At 46.1% G+C, this 17889-nt stretch overlaps 1 protein-coding gene across 1 annotated transcript in view; it reads right to left on the bottom strand.

The window, feature by feature from the left end:
* Positions 1–634: 634 nt before the first annotated feature.
* Positions 635–17889, bottom strand: part of CAPN11 (calpain 11) — a 71924-nt gene continuing 54669 nt past the window's right edge. Inside the window, exons 12-23 of the mRNA XM_073628710.1 lie at positions 17645–17814; positions 17265–17276; positions 15322–15533; positions 14475–14514; positions 13895–13960; positions 13728–13785; positions 11728–11792; positions 11437–11505; positions 7927–8005; positions 7647–7763; positions 3822–3877; positions 635–1781 (exon numbers count right to left, since the gene is read on the bottom strand). Coding sequence (XP_073484811.1) covers positions 1755–1781; positions 3822–3877; positions 7647–7763; positions 7927–8005; positions 11437–11505; positions 11728–11792; positions 13728–13785; positions 13895–13960; positions 14475–14514; positions 15322–15533; positions 17265–17276; positions 17645–17814 — 971 coding nt within the window. The 3' untranslated portion in view covers positions 635–1754. The remainder of the gene's footprint in view (positions 1782–3821; positions 3878–7646; positions 7764–7926; positions 8006–11436; positions 11506–11727; positions 11793–13727; positions 13786–13894; positions 13961–14474; positions 14515–15321; positions 15534–17264; positions 17277–17644; positions 17815–17889) is intronic.

The raw sequence follows: 17889 nt of genomic DNA on the forward strand, positions 1-17889 counted from the left end.
GATAGTCCTTCCTACTGACCACCAGTGCACTAGGGTCACTAAGCACCAATGAAGTGGAGGGGGTGGGGGGAAGACTCTTCTCATTGACCATCACTAAACTAGGGACTTTCCCTGACCACCATCAACATAAAGGGTCACTTCCACGGAGCATCAATTGTAAAGAGCTAAATTGTCTTTGTTTCTTTTCTGACTATTATTATGAGGTTTCATTTTACTATTAATACTGAAAATAATCCGGTCGTACAGAGCAGGCCTTGGTGTCAAAAATGCCCAATATGGCACCTTCTTCATTCATTTATTCTTATATCTACAACTTACTCTGCAAGCGAATGTCTCATGAGATGTAGACATACTAATTATCAGCTGGGGCCCCAGGAGATCTGAAAGTTTCTGCCTAGATTCCTCCATGGTAAGAGGTTTCGGAAAGGCTGCATTAATATGACTATTGATTTAGTTAGCACATCGTATCCATAGAAGTAGGAATTTTACAGATTTGCAGCTTCTGAGTCATATGGAGAAAATCCCTGGGACTGAATCTGCTGCTGTGCTCGGTTTGGGCCAATGAATGGCTTTGACAGTCGTCAACGTATCTATTGAGTGAAGATTCTTCAATGAAATAATAAAGAGACCGGGAGAAAATCCTTACAATCCTTTTATTGGCTTTTTTCTTTATTAACATGCAGTCTAGCAACATTCACATTCAGAGACACATCGCTGATCTCCAAAATATAGAGAAAAGGAGCAATGCCCCCCACAAAAAAAAGAGGGGAGACTCACCCCTCAAAGACAGACAGGAGCACCCCATGAGGGACAGAGGCGGCCAACCTTTCCAAAAACTTAGGCAAGTCCCACCCCCCCCAAAAAACACCAGCTAATCCACTCAATGATAGAACAGCAGACAACTCATGAACAGCCAACCCTTCAAAAGCAGAGAAATTGTCACTGACCCCCTTACCTCCCCCGTTCCCCAGACCACAGATAGTAGGAGTCTTGCAGTTCACAGACTCCAACTTTGGCACCATTTCACACCTCTGCGTTTTGTGTACACTACATCTTTGGTGCATTACATACCCAAGATTCAGATAGTTAAGATGGCCCTTAAAGAAAACTTCCACTGAGAGGACTATGTAGGATGTCATCGGTGACCACCTTCAACAAATGCCAACTGTCTGGCTATGATGCTGGTCATTGGTCAACAAAGTCATGTCTTTTGTCTCACATACTTGCCCTATATTTAAAAAGACCCTGGCGGGCCACGCAACTATTTTTTAAGAAGGAATTCGGTAATGAAAATCTTTATATTTGGTAAAGCCATACAATATGATACATGATATGTGGCTTTTCGGGACTCCTAATGATCTGTGGGCACGCGGCGGCCTCTGTCTGCCCAGTGGAGTGCTCCATTATCTCTGCAGCCCCAAATGTGGGTTTCTGAGTACCAATGAAGATGAAGGATAAACAGCCTCTGCATCCCATTTGGTGGGGATCACCCCCCCCCCAAGTGGTTGCATTGTAGAGTTGTAAGGCACCGGAGAGTCACATCCACTGTTCTGATTGGCTGGTTCTGAGTGGTCAGAGAAAGTCCTGTGTGCAGAGGCTTCTGGGAAGATGTGGCATGGCCACAGGTGGTGATGTGCAGAGCAAATTGTGTGTGAAGTCCTAATGATTAGTTCCCTAAAAGAGGAGGTTAGTGAGAGCAAATACACAGGAGTGTCTGTATCCAGGCGGAGCAGGAAATATGGCCGTCCGTCTGTCTATCCGCACATTGTCAGCGTCAACCACTGCAAAAGACAAACCAGCAATAAAGAGTTAAACACACAGCTGCTGGTCTCATGTCCTCTTCTGCCCCCATGTGGACATTCTATACATGACACCGCTTAGGCTTTAAAGGAGAACTACACTCTGAATATTTCGGTCGTCTATGCCCCAAATAGGTGGATTGCTGGTCTAGTTTACAAAAAAATGATTTAAATATTCATATAGAATATTTTTTTCTACTGAAAACTTACCTCCAAGCACACTCCTCCTGAAACTCCCATTTTTGTGCACTAACAGGTACGCAATTGCTTATCGTCACAGGACCGTGACAATACAAATGCATTTTCCAAGCACACATTGTGCTACGAGTCTTTACAATGGCTTATGACTTATATGGGGAGTTGGTCACTCAAGTCCTTTAGTTGGTGGGCATGAGTGAGGGGGAGACTCCTGCCACCCACTGTGCATGTTAAGGCCATACGTGACAGCAAGGTGTGCAAAAACGTGCAGGATTGTAGTACTCTGAACAAATGACAACCCCCCCCCCACCACACACACACACACACACACACACATTGTGACACTGCTGTTCCTGCACACAGTTGTCACCCAGGGACAAAAAAAGTGCACAGGCCTTCAGGACACATAAAGAAGAGCTGAAATTGCACATGAGAACACCTCTGACAATTTGCTGGAGTGCAAATACTGAGAGGATATCATGATAGGCAAAAGTATTATCAACAACAAATTTAGCATTATTAGCTATTTAAAAAGGTTCTTCAGTCAGGTTTTCAAAAATGTAAAGTCAGCAGCTACAAAAACTTGACTGAGAGGCCAGGAGACTCCCGGTTTTATCCTGCCCACCATGACCTTATAAACTGACCGGCAGGTCGGGAGACTCCCAGTCTATTCTGTCCACCATGACCTCATACCTTGACAAGCCAGGAGACTCCAGGTCTGTCCTGCCCACCATGACCTCATACCTTGACTGATAGGCCAGGAGACTCCCAGTCTATCCCGCCCACCATGACCTCATAAACTGAACAACAGGTCAGGAGACTCCCAGTCTATCCTGTACACCATGACCTCAAAACAGACCGGCAGGTCGGGAAACTCCCAGTCTATCCTGCCCACTATGACCTCATACCTTGACAAGCCAGGAGACTACAGGTCTATCCCACCAACCATGACCTCAAACCTTGACTGACAAGCCAGGATACTCCTGATCTGTCACACCCATTCACACCTGTCAGATTTCTACCCACAATGACAGAGAGTAAGGATGAGCTCCGGCGTGTTCGCATGCTGCACGTGCCGATCCCGCCAGGAAGTCGGCACGGCGCAGCGCTAATCACAGGCAGTGAGACATTTCCCGAGCTCTGCAGCCACACATCGGGAAATGTCTCACTGCCTGTGATTAGCGCTGCGCCGTGCCGACTTCCTGGCGGGATCGGCACGTGCAGCATGCGAACACGCCGGAGCTCATCCTTAACAGAGAGCTACAATTCCCTTTGCATGATCTATGGATGGGGAGAAATCTGCATTGCTGGTAGGAGGTGGGCACAAGCTGCAGTATGCCAGAACATAGGGAATAATGGGAGGCCAAAAAAAGTCCTGACCCCTGCTCTCTGTGCATCACATATGCCTAACCCTGCACTCTGTGCATTACCCACTCCGGACCCCTGTACCCCGCATTACATTCACCTGGCACCTGCAGTCCATACATCATATACACACACATGAACCCTACACACTGTGCGGTACTCACTCCTGACCCCTGGACTCTGTGCCTTACTTACTTTTCACCCTGTGTATATATAGGCTCATTTTTAGGCCCCTCCCACTGTTAGCTGAAGTTTGCCACATTTAGAAGTCACCATGAAATGCTGCATGTCCTTCTTTATTCTTCTTCCCTGTGTGCCCAAGGGGACAATGGGGCCCTGTCAGGTAGGCTGTACAAGACTCCATAATTTCTAATGTCAGCCCTGATCCTAACTTCTATGCATCCCCCCCCCCCCCTTTCTCTCCCTCGTGGTAAGAGGATCATCAAGCCACCAACTCACCTCTCCTAGTCCCATCTCTGCTGTGCCACTTCCATCATCTATGGCCTTGAAAAACCCTGCAAGATGCAAACACACAATTCATATTGAGCAGAGAAACAAAGAGATAGTATCCCAGATAGCAAGCAAGAGCTGCACATTTATAAATGACTTGCCGGGCTTTACAAGTTTGTTGCACAATTGCAGTAAGTCCACATTGAATGACTCCACATCAACTTTCTTTGCAAACATTCTGCAAGTTCTGGTTCAGTTATGTTGTGCAATATAGTCATCCCACCACAGGGGGAACCGTGGCTGAATTTTCATGCTGTAGACTTACCGAGCTCTACCTGTAGACTCACCACTGCAACTTTGCTTTTGATAGAAACTTGCCACGCAAATTTACTACAAATTGGAAAAGTGGAAAACTAGAACCTGTGCTTCAAGTGCTCTGCAAGTGTACAACTTGCCAGTGAAAATGTGCAGCAAGTTAACAAGACTTATATTTCAACACTGCAACAAATTTGTGGCAAGTTATCCTTGCTATCTGGGATGGAGACATATTATTCATTATTATTTTGGTATTCAGGATTTATTAAAGACCATTTGTGCTTTTAAGCATTTAGCATTTTATCATTTAATCATTTAAGCACGGAATATGTCCTGTATATTGTATAGCCATGATGGTGGTGTGTCAGTTGACAGTACACAAGTCACTGACCACAGAATCCTAAGTACACCGCTATCAGTTCCATAATTGTCTTATAGAGTGAACTTTTTGTTCGACACCCAGCCAGTTCAATATGTGGCTGCATAACGCACACTGAGAACAATATAAAACCAGAGCTGGGCACCGAGGTGAAGGGTTCTACAGAACAGGAGACAAAGTCAGAGACAACACCAGACATAGATGTGAGAAGCTTCTTTTGACACTCACTATCATTGTGTTGTACTGTCCCCAATGGGAGCCTGCTAACTTCATCTGAATTTTTGATTGCAGAGAACAAACACTCCTGCGCACAAGTGAGATACCAGGTGGACTAAATTTCATAGTGGATAATGCCTCAGGCCTTGCTGCCCTCAGGGATAGGGGTATCCTAGCAATCAAAAAGAGAAGAAAGAAAAAAAGGACACACCAACCTTATGCATTATCCTTGGATATATTTTATTGTATTAAAAATTAAGTAAAAAAAAAAAAATACTCACAAAATGCATGGAAAAAAACTCGCAATACAAATAATCTCCATATGATAGCAATTGGTCTAAATGACAGATTCCAGATGGTAACAGTGGAGATTTCAGGGGCCACTGCCGTCTGACGCGTTTCAAAGGTGGCAGTGGCCCCTGAAATCTCCTCTGTTACCATCTGGAGTGTGTTGTCATTTAGACCAATTGCTATCATCTGGAGATTAATTTGTATTGTGAGTTTTCTTCCATACGTTCGCGAGTAGTTTTTTTACTTAATTTTTAATACAATAAAATATATCCAAGGATAATGCACAAGGTTGGCGCGCCCTTTTTTTCTTTCTTCTCTTTTTAACTTCATCTGAACCCTCAGGACCATCATTGGCAGTATTATTGAGGCCACACATGAAAACCAGTATGAGTCCTGGGGTTTGGTTTTCTCTATGGGAGGTTCTCATATGGTCAGCAGTAGAAGCAGGGTCCCTGCTACTGCTGACCAGTAAAGGTTCCCAGCATTACTCTAATGGACCCCTTGAATCCTTTTTTGGTCCCTGTGCAGCAAATCCCCTGATGGTGATATGAGGTATCTGATGACAATGAGAGCCTAGAGAGATCTCAGCATTCCTTTTATGGACCCCTTAAATCCTTTTTGGTACCCGTATAGCATAACAAATAGAATATTGCCTCCTGGGGATGATGGGGAGGGGGGGGGGGGGGAAGGGGGTCATGACATAATAATGACAGCCTGAAACAATCCCAGCACTCATCTTATGGATCACTTAAATCCTTTTTGGTAGCTGTATAGCATTGAAATTAAAATATACCTCCTGGCCTATAATACTGAGTATTACATGACAATCAAAGTCTAATTTTAGGTTCCCGTAGAGCAGTGGTTCTCAACTCTAGTCCTCGGGACCCACCAACAGGCCAGATTTAAATATTACCTTGGGGGAGATGCAGACTAGAATACTGCAATCACTGAGCAGCAAATGATATCACCTGTGATGTATTTCAGTTATCTTGGAAACCTGGCCTGTTGGTGGGTCCTGAGGACAGGAGTTGAGAAACCACTGCTGTAGAGTGTGTCAAAAGGCAATATTGGCCCCTTTTGGTGGTAGGGGGTATTACATGACAATGGGAACCTGGAGAGATTACAACTTTCAACTTATGGATTCCTTAAATCCTTTTTGGTACCTGTACAGCATAGCAAATAGAACATTGCCCCCCGGTTGTGATTGGGGGTGGGGGGAGAAAGGGGGGCATGACATAATTATGGCAGCCTGAAAAGATCCCAACACTCCTTTTATGGATCCCTTAAATTCTTTTTGGTAGCTGTACAGCATAAGATATAACAGTATTGCTCCTGGAGATGATATGAGGTACCACATGACCATGAAAGTCTGAAGAGACCCCTTACATCTTTGTAGGTTCCTTTACAGCGTGTCAATGGGGAATATTGGCCCCTTTTGGTGGTAGGAGGTATTACTTGACAATGGGAACCTGGAGAGATCCCAACACTTTCTATGGACCCCTAAATCATTTTTGGTCCATACACTGCATGTCAAATGTAATATGTGCTCTTGGTGGGAATAAGGGGTAGGACGTGACAATGGGAGCCTGTAGAATTCCCAGCACTTCCCTTATGGAGTCCATAAATCCCTTTTGGTTCCTGTACAGCATATGAAATCAAATATTGGTCCCTGGTGGTGATTGGGGGTATTACATGACCATGGGAGCCTGCAAGATCCCATCTCTCTTCTTATGGACCCCTTGGATTCTTTTTGGTCCTTGTGTACAGCAAAAGAAATAGAATTTTGGCCCCTGGTGGTAATGGGGGGGGGGGCATGACACGAAGATTCTGCAGAGCTCCCAACCAGGGCCGGTGCTACTACTAGGCAAACTAGGCAGCCGCACTGCTGCCTAGGGTGCATGGCCACTGGTGTTCCTACTCTCTTCTCTCTGCAGCAAGCAAGTCTCAGCATCAGCAGGCAGCCACCGCTCCGTTCACACATAGTGTCAGAGGTGCAGCAGAGGACTGTGTCTGTGTCCCGACTCCAAAATAAAATGGAAGCAAGCAAACATTCATTGATGGGCGCTGGCAAGGCTGCACTTGATGGGGCGCTGGCAAGGCTGCACTTGATGGGGCGCTGGCAAGGCTGCACTTGATGGGGCGCTGGCAAGGCTGCACTTGATGGGGCGATGGCAAGGCTGCACTTGATGGGGCGATGGCAAGGCTGCACTTGATGGGGCGCTGGCAAGGCTGCACTTGATGGGGCGCTGGCAAGGCTGCATTTGATGGGCGCTGGCAGGGCTGCATTTGATGGGAGCTTCATTAAAAAGGTGGGGTATACATGGGCAGGGGTGGAGTCAGGGGTGGAGCTAGGGGGGCGGCAAAATGAGGTTTCGTCTAGGGTGTCAAAAATCCTTGCACCAGCCCTGCTCCCAACATGCCTCTTATGGACCTCTTGAATCCTTTTTTAGTCGCTCAACATCACATCAAATAGAACACTGGCCCCCTGGTGGTGAAGGGGGGGGATTACATGAGGATAGTTGTCTGGAAATATAATTGCATAGACTTGGAACAGAGCCTTGCCCTGTAGCCTGGAGTATAATAAGTATTACATGGTCATCAGACAGTGGTACAATATAGTCACATGGACTTACTAAACATGGCCTCCAGCTTCAGCAGACAGCACACAAAATTGTCAAAGTCGATTCCCAGGTCATTGTCAGCATAACGGGCCACCAGCACCTGCATGATCTTATTATTCAGTTTGTACCCTACAGAGATATAAAGAGAGGTCAGTACCGAGACAGGAAAACGTCATATGGAATAGAGAGAGACTAGGAACGTTATTAGCACAGACAGACAGATGGTGAAGACATCTCAGCCCAGACCACGTTCCTCGCAGATCGCATACATTCTGACTTATTCGGAGCTCACCTGCATTTTCTAGGGCGAGACGCAACTCGTAGGAGCTCATTGTCCCAGATTTATCCATATCGTGCTGCCGGAAGAGAGTCTATAGAAAATAAAGACACAAAAACAGGTTCTATTAATTACATTTTTCATTGAAGAAACAAGTATATATAAAGTTTGTGTTACCAGAACTCCTGAGCATAAAAATAAAATGATAAACAGCATGAAACAAAGATATTTATTAAGTGGATAGTATAAATAGATCTCCATCTTGTCCCCTTGCAGAACGGTGATCTGCCTCCCCCAGGGATGATCGCGGGTGGCCGGCGGACATCGGGTCTGCTGGACCCCTTGATTGACATCCCTGCTAGCCAATCACGGCGTGATGGTGCCATCTAGTGGCTATTGAACGAAACGACGTACAGGTATGTCTTTTCACACAATAGCGCCACATTGCCGCAGTAAATACACAGCAGCTGGTCGGCAAGTAATAAATATCTTATTAGCGTCAAATGTATCCATTTAATAAATATCTTACTATTAGTTAGGCTCAGTTCACAATGCAGCAACCCCAAAGTAGCTTGCAACTTGATGCGACTTTAATGCAACTTTGACGTCTTGCGAGTTTGGCCAATCAAAACAATACAGAGTGCGACACATAATATTAATCTTCCAAAACCCTCTGAAGTAGCAGCCAAACTCACAAAGACAAGACAAAGAAAAGGCTTCCATGCGATTTTTGTGATTTTAACATTGCAGTCTATTGCACTCATGTGGCAAGAAAGATGCAGAAAAGTAGTGCGGGAACTATTTTTTTTTTTGGTCGCTGCGGCTTGAGCCACAGCAATTAAGACGGAACCCATTGAAATGAATGGGTTTTTGACTTGACATGTGAATTTCTGTGTTGCACATTTTAGCAAGTCGCACGAGAAGTCTCAGCAGTGTAAACCGGGGCTTATAGTCAAATGTATCCATTTAAAATGGAAGTAAACTCCTATCTCTGACTTTTACCTATAGGTAAGCCTTGCAGCCGATGACATCACTGGCGCATGCGCTCTGAAGGAACGGCCACCCGGGACGTTGCTTCAGAGTCCTGTGCCGTAAATGGCGTTTCCCGTGTTCATGTGCGGGAAGGACGTCATCGCGGTTTTCGGGCCAGTCACGCGGCCGGAGTCCGCTAACCCAAGAGGAAGACCGGGTGAAGATGGGAGCAGCTGCTGCAGTGACAACGCTGCACTGGAAGGCTTCATTTTCAGGTAAGTTTAACATAATGTGCTAGTATGCGACTAGCACATTATGACATTACCTTTCAGGGTACAAAAAAAAAAAAAAAAAAAACACCCAGCGGTGTACTACCGCGTCAACCTTACTATTATGGTCAAATGTATTTAATTAAATTACATATCACATTATAGTCAACTGTATCCACTTAATATCTTATAGCCAAATATATCAAAACATTTGATTATAGACTAAAATCTTGTACTTTATCCACAGTCAACCAAAAGATCTGATCTGTGCAGAACCAGAAGCTGAACTAAAGATTAATAAAATAGTTGGCATGTTTTGTAGGGTTTATCAAGGCGGAGTAAAAAAAAAAAAAAAAAAAAAAAAATCTCCTGGATTTTTGTTTGTTAACCACTTGCCGTCTATAAGAGGTTAAAAAATGGCCTGGATCTCAAGTGGTTACAACAAGGGCATGCGCATGTATGTAAATAGTAGACATGTGCACTGACAAAACATTTCTTTGTTTTCGTTTCATTCGTTTTTTTTTTTTCGGAAATTCGAAAATTCTGATTTTGAATTTCCGAATTTTCAAATTTTACGCATCTAAACAAATGGAATGAAACATAATAATAATAAAAAGGTTTTATTATTATTATTAGATCGTTACGTTCCATTCGTTTAGATGCGGCATTCGTTATTTCAGATAATTCGTAACTTTGGATAAATTCGTATTCGTTACGCTCACTAACAGCCGAATTTCAAAGGAAATTCCAATACCTATAATTTAATAATTATTTTTAGTTAGTTATTTCTAATTTGCATTGTTTTCGTTTCATTCGTTTTTTTGCTTTTTTCGGAAATTCGAAAATTCTGAAAATCCAAAAAAAAAAAAAAAAAAAGAAAGGAAAATCAGTAAAATTCGAAACAACAACTAACTACTAATAACTAACTATTAAATTATAGGTATTGGATTTTCCTTTCAAATTTGGCTGTTAGCGAACGTAACGAGTACAAATTTATCGGACGTTACGAATTATCCGAAATAACAAATGCAGCATCTAAACAAATTAATAATAAATAGGTTTCATTATTATTATTGTTATTTATTATTATTAGATCGTTACGTTCCATTCGTTTAGATGCGGCATTCGTTATTTCAGATAATTCGTAACTTCGGATAAATTCGTATTCGTTACGTTGACTAACAGCCAAAATTGAAAGGAAATTCCAATACCTATAATCTAATAGTTATTATTACCTTATTTATTGGCATATAACACGCACTTTTTTTCCCTTTAAAAACAGGGGGAAATCGTGGGTGCGTGTTATACGCCGATCCCCCGCAAATTGTGAGCCTTTTGGCCGCCCTCGTTGGCTCTCGGCCATTCTCTTCGGCTCTCGCAGTCCCGCTGCATCCGAAAGCCGGCGAGAACGGCCGACTGCATCCGAAAGCCGCCGAGAGTCGCCGAGTGCGTCCAAAAGCCGCCGAGTGCGTCCGAAGGCCGCCAAGAACGAAATTTCCAATTTCCGAATTTTCAATTTTCGAAATTAACGAATTTGTCAAAATTCGTTAAAAAATGAATTCGGAACTAAACGAATTGCACATGTCTAGTAAATAGTCATTGCGCCGCACACGTGAGGTATCACCGTAAACGTCTCAGTGAGAGGAATCATTTTTGGGCCATCAACGGACGATCTCCGTAGGATTTTAAAACATCACTGATGGACAATTTTGGGTATTGTAGTTTTTCACCATTTAAGGGACATGCACAATTTCACATGTTTGGTATCCATTTACACGACGCAACCCAGTCTTATATTTTACCAAAAAAAAAGGGTATTGTATTGTGATTGTTCACATTAAAATTCATCTTCATATAAGTTGTAATTTTTACTGAAATTATGCGTTAAAAAAACATTTTTACAAACACATTGATCAGCTTTATTCCGGCCATAGATGGTTGGAATCACAGCCGTGTCCTCAAGGACTGACCAGGATTCAAACCATCTATGGGCAGGCTGATTGTACCCAAGTTGATCCATCGATCGACTTGGGTACAACCAGTGATTTTCTTTCCTGCTACCACGGGTTGCAAGACACTGTGTTGATGGAGGAATTGCACCATGTATGGTCGGCTATATAGGCTACTTAGTGTACCCATTAGGCCAGGAGAACCCTCTGTGCACCTTCACACCACCAGCTCACAAAGTATTATCAGCCTTCCATAGTGCTTTCTTTGTATGGCTTATGAAACATACAATATAGAAATGGACTACAATTACTGAACGGTCAGTAGCAGCTCTTACCAGCCAGTTTCGGATCTTATTCCAAAGTATCTGAAACTCCACAACACCTAGTTTCCCGCTGCCGTCTTTCTGTAAGGAAGGAGTTAAGGATCTGCTGCGAATACTACAAAAATCTTAACGGGAACCCCAACACATGACTTTCACTGGAAATCTTGGTGGGCAAGTTACTAATACTAAAAGGTGTGATTGATCCTATAAACAAGGGGGTCCCCAACCCCTGGGCCATGGACCGGTGCTATAGCAAGAATTAACTAATGCCAGAAATGTCACAGTCTGGTGGAAGAAGGATACATCCATCAGGTTGACCATCTGTCGGCAGGACTCTGTACTGAAGCCATCGGTTTTCAGGTCTTTGTCTGGGGAGGAAGGGAGACATGATGAGAGACGGACCTCAGAGGCTTAAGTTTTACACATAGTCCATCACCAAGAGTGCTTATATATTGAGAATTCAGAGATTTTCTCCACATATTGAAGAGCAGGAGAAGAGACCAGCGAGATCTGCACTCTAGAAAACACAGCTCACTCCTTAATATCCATGTCACCAATGAGATCAGCACTCCAATACACACATTCACTCCCCAGTATCTGTGTAACCAGTGAGCTCTACACCCAGTACATACAGCTCATTCCCCAGTATCCATGTCACCAGTGAGATCTACACACCAATACACACAGCTCACTCCCCAGTATCCATGTCACCAGTGAGATCTACACACCGATACACACATTCACTCCCCAGTATCCGTGTAACCAGTGAGCTCTACACCCAGTACACACAGCTCATTCCACAGTATCCAGGTCACCAGTGAGATCTGCACTCCAGTAACACAGCTCACTCCCCAGTATCCATGTCACTAGCGAGATCTGCACTCCAATAAATATTCACACCCCAGTATCTATGTCACCAGTGAGATCTGCATTACAGTACACACAGCTCACTCCCCAGTATCCATGTCTCCAGCAAGATCGGCACTCCAGTACACACTGCTCACTCCCCAGTATCCATGTCACTAGTGAGATCTGCACTCCAATACCTACCACCCTAGTATTCAGGTCACCAGTGAGATCTATACTCCAGTACACACAGCTAACTGCCCAGTATCCGTGTCATCAGTGATATCTGCACTACAGTACACACAGCTCAATCCCCGGTATCCATGTTACCAGTGAGATCTACACTCCAGAACATACAGGTCACTCCAAAGTATCAATGTCAATAGCGAGATCTGCACTCCAATACCTACAATTCACTCTCCAGTATCCATGTCACCAGCGAGATCAACACTCCAGTACACACTGCTCACTCGCCAGTATCCATGTCACCAGTGAGATCTGCACTCCAATACCTACAATTCCCACCCAGTATCCAGGTCACCAGTGAGATCGGCACTCCAGTACACACAGCTCACTCCCCAGTATCCATGTCACCAGTGAGATCGGCACTCCAGTACACCCAGCTCACTCCCCAGTATCCATGTCACCAGTGAGATCGGCACTCCAGTACACCCAGCTCACTCCCCAGTATCCATGTCACCAGTGAGATCGGCACTCCAGTACACCCAGCTCACTCCCCAGTATCCATGTCACCAGTGAGATCGGCACTCCAGTACACCCAGCTCACTCCCCAGTATCCATGTCACCAGTGAGATCGGCACTCCAGTACATCCAGCTCACTCCCCAGTATCCATGTCACCAGTGAGATCGGCACTCCAGTACACACAGCTCACTCCCCAGTATCCATGTCACCAGTGAGATCGGCACTCCAGTACACCCAGCTCACTCCCCAGTATCCATGTCACCAGTGAGATCGGCACTCCAGTACACCCAGCTCACTCCCCAGTATCCATGTCACCAGTGAGATCGGCACTCCAGTACACCCAGCTCACTCCCCAGTATCCATGTCACCAGTGAGATCGGCACTCCAGTACACCCAGCTCACTCCCCAGTATCCATGTCACCAGTGAGATCGGCACTCCAGTACACCCAGCTCACTCCCCAGTATCCATGTCACCAGTGAGATCGGCACTCCAGTACACCCAGCTCACTCCCCAGTATCCATGTCACCAGCGAGATCAACACTCCAGTACACCCAGCTCACTCGCCAGTATCCATGTCGCTAGCGAGATCGGCACTCCAGTACAGACAGCTCACTCCCCAGTATCCATGTCACCAGTGAGATTGGCAATCCAGTATAGCAGAGTGACTAACAGATCCCTGGACACCTCACTCACCAATACCATACCCCAGACACCTGATCAATTTTGCTTCCCAGGAGCTCATCTTTCACTTACGTCTGGACACCACTCTGTTGAGGATGGTCTTCAGCTCGAAAACACTGATCTCCATGTCCTTAGTGGAGAAAACAGACAATTAATTATTGTTGCAGGCAGGTTTATGATGGTTATAAATCCGCCACATATCTGATCCATCATCAGATAATCTCCATCAGTCAACTCACATCTCCTGCCAGCTGCCGAAACATAGACTTGAAGGAATCATCCACTTCATCTTCTGAGATCTCTTCCTGAGGAGACACAAGGCCACAAGATTTGTCACACGTGAAGCCACCTCTATATTCTACCCCAGTGTACAGACACTGAGGTCTGCTGCCCCCCATCTGTCACTTTGTGTCAGTGCGGCAAGGGATATACTTTCTGACAATATTAACTTGAAGAAACAAATGGACAGAGCGGCAAAGCGCCCAGAGGGACAATAGTAAAATATTTGGGAAAAATATTTCACAAACTTGAAATTTACATATAGTAATAGTTGGCTCTGGTGGGACATTAAAAGTGTAAGCTCCTCTGGTGCAGAGACTGATGTAAGTAGCTCAGTATTCTCCATACAGCACTGCAGGATATGTCAGAGCTATATAAATGTAGAATAATATTGTGTGACTATGGTGGGGACATTAGAGTGTAAGCTCTTTTGGCACAAGGTCTGATGTGTGTGTCGTAGATTGCGGTGATATTTGTCTATATGCTATACAAATTAAGAAAAAAGAAAAAAGATAAATTCCTCCTACTAGAGTCTCTTACCTGGTCAGGTAGATCTGCAGTGACTTCCTCATCGAGCTCCCTAAAGAGAAGAACAGATAGGTTAGGAAGAATATTGCTCCCCAAATGTCAACCCCCTAAAAAAAAAAAAAAAAAATGAATGAGGTACACAAATAAAACTTTTTGCTGAATGTGACACCCCCCTAGACCAGGGGTGTCAAACTCAATTTCATTGTGGGCCGCATCAGCATTATGATTGTCCTCAAAAGGGCCGGTTGTATTTGTAAGATTAGATGTCCAGCGCATCCCCTCCCCTTACATTAGATGTCAAGAGCCACCCCACCATCAGAAGTTGAGTCCCCTACTCTCCCTAACATCACAGTGCACCCACTTTCCTTATGCTGCTGCTGGTAAGAAGCTGGATGCATTGCTTGAAAGCAGAAAGTAAGGGTCTGGAGGAGGACCAGAGGAGGGCTGGAGATCTCCTGCAGCTGCAGGAGAGGTGCGAGGGCCACATGAAATGGCCTGGAGGGCCCTAGACAGACTGAAGATAGACGTTTGTGGCAGTCAGCAAAACTCCTTTTCCGCCTAGTTCATTTTATCTACCAGCGAAATCATTTAAACTGAACTGCCAGCCTATTTGAAATTTCAGCTGGTGTGCTTTCTCACAAGCGTTTAGCAGTTTGTGTGCTTCCCTTTATGTTGTGTCCGCATTCCTGTCTCTAATTCTAGTTGAATACACTAAGCCATACTAGCGAATCACATTGGCCATTGATCCATTATCAGTAGTATGCTGGCATATAATTGGAGCCATGGAATCATTGCCCTTTGCAGAGTGTCATCTGGCAGAACAGAGGACACGATGATACATAGCACTCTGCACACTCACTGGATCTCTGAATGCTTCTCTGTGAATATTCGGAGCACAAAGTCGCCTTCTTTGTGTGGCTCGAACGTTGATGGGACAATGATATACTCTCCAGGGGGCAGGCGGATCGGGTTGCTGACTTCTCGCAGGTTGATGAAAGTTTCTGAGCGGGCGCAGGACTGGTGACGGAGGAAGAAATCCTTCTTGAGGTGGACGTTCTGGCAACCTTTAAACTGTGGAAGAGGAAGAGATCAGAACAGGCAATTAATCTGAAAAGAAACGGTATCAGTTTCACACAGCTACCAATCAGAGTCCTCCATTCCAACAGCTTGGATCTGAAAGTCTGAATCTGATTGACTTATTCAGCTTACTCTGAATAATAGAATGGTGGGATGACGTGGGAGATCTGAGCTAACCTAGAAGTGTCCGAGCGAGGTCCAGAGATCATATAGGATACAGTCCCATCAACAAAAGTTTTACACCAACTTATTGCTGACTGACAGTGTATAACCCTTGTCTGTAACACCCGTCTGACCTCCCCAGACCGGCCTATGCTCCTGCCCCCATTTTTCGAGACCCACCTCTCCTCCTGTCCCTTCCATCACAGACCTACTTCATAACTTGTCCGCTTTCTCAAAATTCACCTTCCATTCTGCATTTCCCTTTCTCCAGATGAGCCTGCCCACCTGCCGCCTTCCCCTGATCCGCCTGCCCCCCTGTCGCCTTCCCCTGACCCCCCTGCCCTCCTGCCGCCTTCCCCTGACCTGCCTGCCCTCCTGCCGCCTTCCCCTGACCCGCCTGCCCTCCTGTCACCTTCCCCTGACCCGCCTGCCGCCTTACCCTGCCCCGCCTGCCCCCCTGTCGCCTTCCCCTGACCCGCCTGCCCCTGACCCGCCTGCCCCCTTCCCCTGACCCGCCTGCCCCCCTGTCGCCTTCCCCTTACCCGCCTGCCCCCCTGCCGCCTTCCCCTGACCCGCCTGCCCCCTTCCCCTGACCCGCCTGCCCCCCTGTTGCCTTCCCTGACCCGCCTGCCGCCTTCCCCTGACCCGCCTGCCCCCTTCCCCTGACCTGCCCTCCCTCCTGTCCCACCCTCCATAAACCTGCCTGCCCTCCTGTCACCTTCCCCAGATGAGCCTGTCCCCCTGCCTCACCTTTCCCTGACCTGCCTGCCCTCTTGCCTGCCTTCCCCAGACATCTTCCCCTTGTGCTCACCTTTCCCAGATGTGTCTGCCCTTCTATTTGCCTTCCCTAGACCAGCTTCCAGCCTTTTACAGATCCACCTCCCCTCCGGTCTACTTTCTCTTGACCCAACTCCTCTCCTGTCTACCTTCTCCAGAGTAGTCTACCCTCTCGTCCACCTACCCCAGAGTAGTCTCCCATTCTGTCCACCTTCCCCAAACCTGCCCCCCCCCCCCCAACCCATCACCTTTCCCAGACATATATTTCCCTTCTGTCGTCCTTCCCCAGGCCCACCCACTTCTCCTGTCTGCCTTCCCAGAACCCACCTACCCCCCCCCCCCCCATATGCCTTCCCTAGATCGGCCTCCACCCCTGTCAGCCTTTTACAGACACACCTCCCCTCCTGTCTACTTTCTTCTGATCCAACAACCTTCCTTGTCCACCTACCCCAGACCTGTCTCCCCTCCTGTCTGCCTTACCCTCCGTCTACCTTACCCAGACCCACGTCCCCTCCTGTCTGCCATCCCTAGACCCACTGTCTGTTTTCCCTGTTAGACCTGTGTGCCCACCGATCACTTACCTAAATTTCATGTCTCTTCACCCTCTGCAGACCAACCTACATGTGCTTACCCACTGATACCTACCTCTCCGTCCCTCCACCTACATGTGGATCTGCTCTTCCCAGGGCTACCTCGCCACCTACTAATTGGGCACCCCGCATCAGAAGGCCACAAGAAAACTCTAAAGTCAAGTTTGAATCCACCTTAAAAACGTAGTGTACGTACCTCGTCTGGCACCTGCAATGAAAAGGAGAAAGACAAGAGACAATGTTATGAAAGTAAAAGGCCTGTTCACGTACTGTATAACGTTCACATTATGAGTTCACACAATCCCCAGGAATCCTCTACAGACACTGGAATAGCTACCTCATATACAGAGTAATAACCGCCCCTAGGAAACTGTACAGGCCTTCACACCCCCACCTTATATTATTACACTCCTCACTCTTCACTGCCCCTCCCCCCCAACTGGAACCCTTCACAGACCCCCACATTATACACAGAGTATTAGCCACCTCATATATGAGGTTTAATCCACTCACCTACCCCCTCCACCCCCCCCCCCCCCAATTTCACCATCATCTGGAATCCACTCTTATACCCACCTCATACACAGCAAAGCCAATTGTGTGCATGTCTCCTCCGGCCTTCCGCTCTTTCCTGCGGTTCTTCTGCATGAGTGCCACAAGGAAGCTGCAGGCCAACTCATTATCTTCTGGGTCATCATCCTCCTCCAGCAGTGTAACCTTAAACTGAGGATTGATCCAGAATGTGGCTGAAATCAGAAACGTGGTAAGGAGGTGAGAGATCCAAGAGTAGCAATAAATGCAACACTTAGGACTCAAATGAA

The sequence above is a fragment of the Aquarana catesbeiana genome, linkage group LG04 (genome assembly GCF_042186555.1).
Source record: "Aquarana catesbeiana isolate 2022-GZ linkage group LG04, ASM4218655v1, whole genome shotgun sequence".
NCBI lineage: Eukaryota > Metazoa > Chordata > Amphibia > Anura > Ranidae > Aquarana > Aquarana catesbeiana.